This window comes from Pyxicephalus adspersus, chromosome 12, assembly GCF_032062135.1.
Source record: "Pyxicephalus adspersus chromosome 12, UCB_Pads_2.0, whole genome shotgun sequence".
Classification (NCBI taxonomy): domain Eukaryota; kingdom Metazoa; phylum Chordata; class Amphibia; order Anura; family Pyxicephalidae; genus Pyxicephalus; species Pyxicephalus adspersus.
Genome location: NC_092869.1, coordinates 4,805,957 through 4,815,392, shown reverse-complemented (window position 1 = coordinate 4,815,392; position 9,436 = coordinate 4,805,957). Strand labels below are relative to the sequence as shown.

At 44.2% G+C, this 9,436-nt stretch overlaps 1 protein-coding gene across 1 annotated transcript in view; it reads right to left on the bottom strand.

Moving 5' to 3' along the window:
• CIART (circadian associated repressor of transcription) overlaps positions 1-9,436 on the bottom strand; it is a gene marked incomplete in the record, with an annotated part of 17,608 nt that overhangs the window by 2,010 nt on the left and 6,162 nt on the right. Inside the window, 5 exon segments of the mRNA XM_072427547.1 lie at positions 3-2,245; positions 2,608-2,743; positions 3,501-3,579; positions 7,622-7,697; positions 8,653-9,213. Coding sequence (XP_072283648.1) covers positions 1,712-2,245; positions 2,608-2,743; positions 3,501-3,579; positions 7,622-7,697; positions 8,653-9,198 — 1,371 coding nt within the window.

Sequence of the window (9,436 nt, the reverse complement as noted above, 5' to 3'; positions counted from 1 at the left end):
AAAAAAAAACAAAACAAAACATGGCTTTTTATATACCTTAAAGCTTAACTTCAGAAAACAAAGATTGCAGGAGCTTCATGGAGTAATGACCGGTCACTGCTGCTCTCTCTACTTGTGCAGGGTGACTGGTCTTGTATCTTCCCCCTTCTGTAATGTCCTACAGAAAGCCTGTAGTGGGTGGGGCCCCTCCCGCAGCTCTACACAGGCTATGTACAGCACAGTGATGACACCATTACCACATTTAATACTTGAGATTGCAAATGAATGTAGTGCACACACAGCGGATTGATATCCCTTGCGACTATTTAGGAATAAAATTGCATAAAGGTTTTTAGTGCCTAGGTTTCAGCTTTAAGGATGCTGCCAATGGCAATAACCCAGTCCAACTGCCATTGTCTCCCTGAAAGGTTCTGCAAGGATTTATGTCAGGCAATCTACACCTAAGATTAGATATAGCAACCCAAGAACCATTGCTCCCACATGTTGAAAAAAATAAAATAAAAAAAAAAAACTCACACATACAATCAACGGAAGTTTTATCGTGAACCCCACTGCTGCACACTCAACAGTTGAGGCTACTGCTGGAGATGTAATGAGAATTAGTCCTCCAGTGCTTCAGGAGCCACCGCTGTCTTGGGTTGGTAGTGGACACCAAGGATGTAGGTTCATAGCTATTGCTTTAGACCAAAATATGTCAACATAAATAATGTGTAACTAAGGCAATGGTGTCCAGCTTAATCATGCTCACCTCGTTGGGGAGGTCTCCCCCCTATGATATGAAGTGCAAATCTTTCCAACAGGGAGACTTCTCCAACCCAGCTGCCCTATTGGGGAGACATGACCACACTTCCTGTCCTGGTGGTACAATAGGAAATGAGGACAAATTACCCCTAACAGCCATACATTGGCTGTTCCCTGTTAAAAACCTCTGTAATGATTTGCCTTTAAAGTCTTCTTTTGCCTACATTTTTCACTTTAACTGTCCAACGGAAAGGACATTTGAGGGCTTTTTAAGACACAAGGTCAAGACAAGGGAAATTGCTTAACATTCGTTGACAGCAATCCCAAAACGTATCACCCTCATATTGGTAAATTTGGTACCAGGTCAACGTCAGCATTGGCATGGCCATGAGATGTGATGGATATGAATGGTATTTTGGTCACCAAAGAACAGGTGAGCACTGGAGAGTTCATCTCATCAGAGAAAGTGATGGTTCCATGGAAGTGATCAGGGTCTATGGTTTATAAAAAGTTGGGAACACCAAATGATAAATTGGTGATGTAAAATGGTGAGGGACCATATAAAGTGATTATTTGCCTTTTTTGGTATTGCCCCTTTGGAGGAAACCAAAGATTTTTGGTCTCCATGGAATTTTAACCGTTTGGTAATTAAAGAGAAAATGTTGAATATTTGGTTCCAACCAGAGTTTGTCCATTTTTTGAAGACAGAAAACTGAAAAGACATATGTGATATTGCTGTTTGCTCCCCTTCAAGATGCTGTTGTTGGCCACATGGTGTCCATCTTTACTTCTCTTTGGAATTCAGCTCGGCGCAAAGGGACAAGGCCTTAAAAAAAGGCCTCACATGGACAATACGATGCAACAGGTCTTTTCTTTTGTTTTCCCCCCTGTTTTGACTGGGTCTCCTCCATTTCCAACACTGGTGGTCCATGTGATTTTTGAACTGACCGGGAGACAAGATACGAGCGGTCTAGGTTTTTTCTCCTCCGGAGGTCAGTGTGCATGTCGGAAGGCGAGTAAGTGAATGTGATCGATTCTGGAGCTGGCCATGTTCTGTTTGGTCACAGAGGGGAAATAAGGATGGATCACTTTGACTCCGACGAGGCAATCGCTCTTGTGTACCTTCTTTATAAAAGCAAAGGTCCAAAGGCTTGTCTCTGTTGTTGAAGGATTCCTCCTTAGTGCATTCTGAGGACTGATTGTTCTGTACCAAGAAAACAATGCCGCAGCTGTTCCCGCTAGGCCACAACAAATCCTGGCCTAAAGTGGTATTGAAATGATGAAGGTCCACCTGGCTTAAAGGTGGGTTGCAGATGGGTGCAGTGTGCATCCAGGTCATGTTCATGGTTGGCAATTCCATCAAGACGTCTTTGCAACACACGCAGTCCGTATGAACTTGGGATATGTCGTGACATTCTAGAGGTTTAGTCGTAGTTGGACTGCTCGTACATTGGACTGGTTGTACATGGCAGCTTTTCTGTCCTATAGACCCAATATTGGGGTGCTGCAAAGGGTAAAAAAAAAAAAAAACATCAGTGATGGAGAAGATCAGAAGTAAGGTAACTGAAATACTTAGAAGATGTTTCACATGCCAAAGAATTTCTATTTCTATCCATCCAGTCCTGAGAGCTACACATAGAGGTCTTGCCCCTTTATGTTGATCTCATTTCTCTATCATTCTTCTATCTATTTCCAGCAACATGTTCCCTCTTAGCACTCCAACACAACCTAGTGGCTCCTTAATCTTTCCACACTCCCCTGATCTTGGTTGTACAAGGCTGCACTTGTGTCTTTTATATCTGCCTGGACTTCTGTAAAGGGAACCATGAATAAAGAAGCATAATGAACTCAAGGAGATGTCCTCACCTTGGCTATTTTGTTTTGTGGTTCCTCCATGTCAAAGTCTGAGGAGGATGAAGAAGATGATGATGAGCTGCTAACCCCGGGGAACCAAATCTTCAGCATCATTTCAACCTGTAGTAAGGTGCTCAGGTAACGCTCTCTGGAAAGTAAAACAATTTAGGGGTTAAGGTGAGGTAAAAGGAGAGCAAAGTACAGAAAGATGGAAATACACCATATGGCCAAAGGTTTGTGGACACCTGACCATGATTTCTAATACAATTTGTTGCACATCACATTCTAAAACCATGTCTATTGTGGACATCCCAAAGCAAACACACACTAGAGGTAAATGTAAAGGACAAAAAGTATGAGGATACTCAACCTTTACACCTTGTAGGAAATCCATTTCCAAAACCACATTAAATTGAGCTGCCCCCAACCTCTGCAGCCATATTAGCCTCTATTCATCTGAGAAGGTGAATTTTCCCCATGAAGAAAATGTGCCGATTCAGCAAAAGGGAATTTGTGAGCTCATGTACTGAGATGAATGAGAAGACCTGGCTCGAAATAACTATTCCAATGTATCATAGGGGTGAGGTTGAGAGCAGGGCTTTATGCAGGTCACTTAAGTTCCTCCACATTTCTCTAAACTAACCCAGCCAAACCATAACTTCATGGAAATGGCTTTGTGTACAAGAACAGCCAAGCTGAAATAAAAAAGAACCATTCCTGTCACATGGATAGAATTTCACAATCCTCTAAAATGTCTCTGAATGCTGTAGTATTACGAGGAACCTCAATCATTTAGGAGGGGTGTGCACATTCTTTTGGCCAAATATTGGAGAAGCAGAAGGAACACAGGTGGTCATGTGTGGGTGACAAAAAATGTGACAAATCTACTGAACAACAACTCTTACCCCATCTCCGGTTTCTGCAGAACGCCAACGATTCTCTGAATCCGATCCATAGCTACGCTCTGCTGGAAACTGCTCAGGCCTGTAACCACAGAATGAAATATTTAGGACGTCATTTACAGCATTGTGCCAGAATAGACAGACAATGAAACAAGGGTGCAAAAACTCCCCTTTGAGTGTGGTAATAGTTCTTGCTGTGACATCTGCTCCCCATTTCCTGTTTATCTCTCACAGTTTCCCAATATAATAGATTCTCAATGTTCCTGTTCTGAGATTGCGGGTCTGTACACCTGCTGTGCCCATGATGTGGGGCTTCCACTGAGTTCTGGGTCTATACACCTGCTGTGCCCATGATGAGGGATTCTGGCTATCCCTGTTTTGAGTTCTCGGGTCTCTACCTGAGGCTTCTGCCACGCTTGCAGAAGTTCCTGGGTCTCTACACTTGCTGTGCCCATTATGTGGGGCTTCCACCATGTTTGCTGCTGTGCCCATCATGACAGATTCCTGCTGTCCCGGTTTGAGTTATTAGGACTCTGCTCCTAATGGGCTGATTATATTGAGCAACCACTATCCCTATGTTGTATTTTCGGATCTGCGCCATTGGTGTGCCAATTTACCTGAGGCTTCTGCTATGCTTGCACTAAGTTCCTAGACCTCTACGCCTGCTGTGCCCATTATGAGGGATTCCCGCCTTCTCTGTGCCAAGTTCCCATTTTTTACATTATGAGCTTCCCACCACCCTGAGTTCCTAGATCTGTCTGCCTGTATGGCCCATTATGAGGGTATTGCCATCCATATTTTAGGTTTTTGGATCTGTAATATGGCTGTGCCCATTATGAGGAGTTCTGCACATCCCTCCATATTGTGCTCATTATAATAGGCAACTCCATCCCTTTGTTGTATTATTGGATCTGCACCACTGGTGTGGCTATTATGTAGGTCTTCTGCCATGCTTGCACTGAGATTCAGGGTCTCTACAACTTCTGTACCCAATATGAGGGCTTCCCACCACCCTAGGTTCCGGGGTCTGCTATACCTGGCTGTACCCAATATGAGTAGGTTCCTGCTATCCATGTTCTGAGTTCTTGAGTCTGTAATACAGCTGTGCCCATTGTAAGCAGTTCTGCCTAACCTTGTGCTAAGTTCCTGGGTCTGTACCCATGCTGTGCCCATGAGGGGTTCCCAACAGGTAACACACAAAGACGAGCGCTCACTACTGGACTATCCAAAAGGGATAAGAAGTCAGATGCTGTCTTGGCCTTCCAAGCTTTGGATATAACCAAAATATCACTTTTTGGGGGAAACCCCTTCAGGGAGAAGCTCAGTGGGTTGCCCAAGTTAACACTTTGGGGTTACATTGTGATAAACAAAAACTTGATGACACATGGAAATGCACTTCAGCAGTTTGAGGCTGCGTTTGACCAGCTTTGCATTGTGTTGCATTTGTAAAATTGTGATGTGTGTGTGAACAATGGTACAGCACGTCAAACTCAGCTCAGAAATTGCATTCTATTCCAACCCAGCTACCTGCATTTGATTATTAGAAACAAAAAAATCCGTTGGCAATAGCCCAATAATCGCCTTCAAAAATGTGCATTTATTTCGGCTTTAACCGTCCTGAATTGTTTCCAAGAGATGGCAATGATCCGAGCTCTCCTGATACCCCCAGGGAAATGATCCTCTAATGATACAATTAATTATTAGACACCAATAACTGTTCTAGATAAAGAATTGGAGAGGATTTATAATTGGTAATATGAGTACGTGGCAGATTTGCTGGATGACTCAAAAATGAACTCATCGTCGTGTATACTGTTAGAAAACGATATATTGTGCACCGGAGGGGGCGAGGGAGGACAAGGAAAAAGTTATACGAGGCGACAAAAGCAAATCTGAACTACGATGTAAGTTGTATAGATAAATAGGGAGATGGGAAAATGGCTTTATACCAGGAGAACGGAATGTACAAGTAAGGAGAAATAGCAAACATATTTGTTCAGTAAACAGAGGTGATCAGGAGTTCAATACTCAAATAATGTTCTGGCACCGCCTGTACCCAACAGAGTTCTGTAAACTGCCTCGAAACATGCTATTAGTACTGTAATGAGATGAAATGGCCACTAGGTGGACTTGGTGGGCAACTGCCAGGGAGGCGCAATGGTGGCATTGTAACACGGTAGTCATGCCTTTGAGCAGTCACTGCCGAGGTGCATGGACATTACAATACTATTGCTGCACTTTGCCAGCCATTGCCTAATGGGATGACCTCCACGTTACAATACCGCCATTGCATTTCACCAGCGACTGATCAATGGGATGACCACCATGATACAATACCCCCATTGCACCTTCATCAACAACTGTTCAATGGGATGACCACCATTTCACAAACCGGCATTACACCTCACCAGCAACTTCTCAATGAGAGGACCACCATGTTACAATACCACCATTGCACTTTGACAGTGACTGCCGAATGGGATGACCACCATGATACAATACCACCATTGCCCCTCATTAAGGACCTATAAATGGGATGACCACCCGGTTACAATACCACCATTTCACCTCACTAAGACTGGTCAATAGCATGACCACTATGTTACCATACCGCCACTGCACATTGCCAGGGATCGCTCTATGGAATGACCACCATGACACAATACCCCCATTGCACTTCACCAGGGAATGAATACCATGTTGCAATACCGCCATTGCACCTCACCAGCAACTGCTCAATGAGATGATCACCGTTTTACAATACCGCCCTTGCACCTCTTTGGTGATTACTCAATGGGATGACCACCATGACACATTATGGTTATCGCACCTCACTTGAGATTGCTCAATGGGATGACCAACAGGTAACAATACCTCCATTGTACCTCACCGGTGACTTCTCACCAAGAACCGATCAGTGGGATGACCACTATGTTACCATACCCCCATTGTACATTGTCAGTGACTGGTGAATGGGATGACCACCATGTTTATAGAGGGATCACAAAACACCACCACATAATAACCACTGCCTGTTTTAACAATAGATGGGAGATTGATGAATGGGTGGAAGAATGGACTTTGGTAATTCAAATCACAGGGCTTAGAAAACGAGATTTTGGTGATTGGATTTTCTTTCTACTTGTGGGCCAAGTTAATCCTCAGAGCCACCTTAACAATTTTGTGATTTAATTTTAAATGAGAACATTTGCTTCCAGCACATTTGTTCCTATCAATCCCCCGTACTGTTCAATATTAGATTTTTTTATGGTGTCCCCATTTCACTTTGATCCACCAGAGCTGAGTCATGCTTTTGTGCTCAAAACCTATCAAAGCCCCCCTGTGGTGTCTCCGTTCCGATCGGCGGCTCCCCTGGAGCGCAAAGTTTAGAGAGGTAAATGAGGGCGCAGCGAGGGGTGAACTGCCCGGGGAATGATATAATGACGCAGTGACAACGGACAAGAGGATTGTCAGCTGTTCACATTGCCCACAGGGAGGAGGGAGACAGCTGAGGTGTGTTGGATCAGAAGGGGGAAAGTAAAGGTGAATAAGCAGAGGTGTCTTTGCGCATTAGGCGAAAAGAATGCAGACAGTTCAGGCCAAAATGTACACTGCCATGGGCTACGTGCATGATGGACTTTAAAAAAATGCCTTATACACACCTTAAATTCTGGCTGGCCATGTGACATTTCTAGGGGGAGTGTCCATGACAGCCTGAGCTTACAGGAAGTGAAATTCAATGGCTGTCATTCAACTAGGAAAAGGAGCTGCTGCAGAGCAACGTTTCTGCGGATGTTTCTGGAGGCCAGCTCAGTAATGTAATGTTAATTTTTACTCAAAGTTGGGCTTTTTTTAAAAAAAATACTTTTATTTACAATATTAGGGTATTAATATAGAGGTACAGGGGTATTTATTTGATAGGCCAATCAATCACAAATGTTGGCAAAGAAACCAGATACTGGTTCATGCCCACCTTTTTTGATAGACCACCATTTGGCACTGCCAAATCTGGCCTGGGCACAGAGGCTTTGATTAGGTGCCGACATCAAAGGGGTTAAGCTGCTAACTTTCACTTTTTTAATATCTTTGATTTAATTTTTTTTCTAGAATGTTTTAAAATTTACCTCTGTCATATCGGCCCCTTTTCAGTCCATTCAGAAGTTCCGTCAGAGGTTGAATGAAGCCCTGGAGTTCCCGGCACTGAAAAGAAAAAAAAACAGAAAACACATTAGGAAAACAAAAAGGCTTTGATGATGTCACTGGCTGATGACGTCACTGGTCAGTCATGTGACTGTCTGCTACGCTTCAGAGGGGGAGCACTAGGTAAGTGAGCATAAAAAGCTCAGTGGGTAGGCAGAAGTGAGTAAAGATGTGACAGGGTCTCTTTAGGGAAGTAAAATATGAATTTACATGTCCTTAAATAAAACACAGTTCCAGGGTCTGTATCAGAACAAATAAACAACTGGTTATCCTGACATGAAGGTACTGGTGATAAAAGAGGGATAACAACTTGCTGGGGAAGGCACACTTAAATGGCTTCTTTTTGGGCCGGAGGTCTCTACTACCAGTGCTACTGCTTGTAGGTGACAGGTCCTCTTTAAAGTATAAAGTTGGCAAAGGGGTGTCACCAATTCCCCTGCTGTATGAATGGAAAATTTCAGAGGATCACAACGCAACTACTAACTCCCTGGCCAAGCCTCGACGGCTGTATCAGCCTGTAGGATTAATGTAATGCCGAGAGGATGAAGCACAATCCAGCTGTATGACAACTTCATACTCGTGGATGATACGCAGGTCGGCAGCACAGGGTGGGGGCAGCTCCCTAAACTTATACTGCCCTTGGTGTGAACTTTATTACCATTGGACACCCAACTCCACCACCATTGGTTGACTGTCAAGCCGAAAAGCCTGACAGCTGCTTGGCTGCATCTCATTGCTGCTGAATACCCTTATGCACTGACTAACCAAGAATCTTCTGTTGGCTTGGGAAGGATATTATGGTGTTAGGAAGGGTTGGAACTTCTGACCATATTTTAATTGTGGGTTGGGTCACTTCCCACCCCTATATTTCTGGTATGATGGACAGGAAGTTGGGGAGTTGCCCTCAAAAGGGTCCTAGAAATAAAGGAATTTTGGACTCCTGGCCATCACTTACTTTTTCAGCAAAGACACGATCTCCATCAGTAATTTGAAGGTTCATATCTCTCCTTTCCTTCCATTGGTGGACCAGCTCCTTGGCCTCCAAAATTCTCTGCCTTTTCAATCCTTGAGGGGCCTCAAGGTTTAACCCATCCGGGAACACCAAGTCCTTCAGCTGCTTGTCTTGGTTCCGGCCCACAGGTGGTGACCCACGATTGGTGAGTTTGCTCCTACTAGGGCACCGTGTCCTCCCTTCGATCTCCCCGGAATACGTGCAGTATTGTCCCGTATGTTGGTGCCACAAAGACCTCCTGGCCTGGTATTCCTTCTCCAGATGGATGAGGACTGGGTGGCTGGCGCTGGTTAGTCGGGAGTTTGGGATCATCCTGACCCCCTCAAAGTTTTTCTCGCCTTTGGTGGGCTCTGTCAAATTGTCCGAAAGGAAGACATCGAACCCAACGTAGCTTGGATCCTCATGATTGGTGGAGCTGGTGGTGGTGTTGGATGAAGACCAAAGTGAGTCCGATGAGGACAGAAAATCGGAAGACTCTGTGTCATCCATTGGGGAGTCGGTGACCTGGTGACATAAAACAAACATCTGCTCAGTTAGAAACATGTATAATGGCAAAGTTTTATCTCAGCAGTCACCGAAAGTTTAGAAATTTGGCCCATATGTGCGTGGCGATAACCTAGTAAGTAGTCAATATCAAGGAGATCTTAGTCATTGACCTGGTCGTGCCATCCACCTACTGACCATTGTATGAGTAGCAATGGTCAATAAACCAATTTTAAAGGGCTTC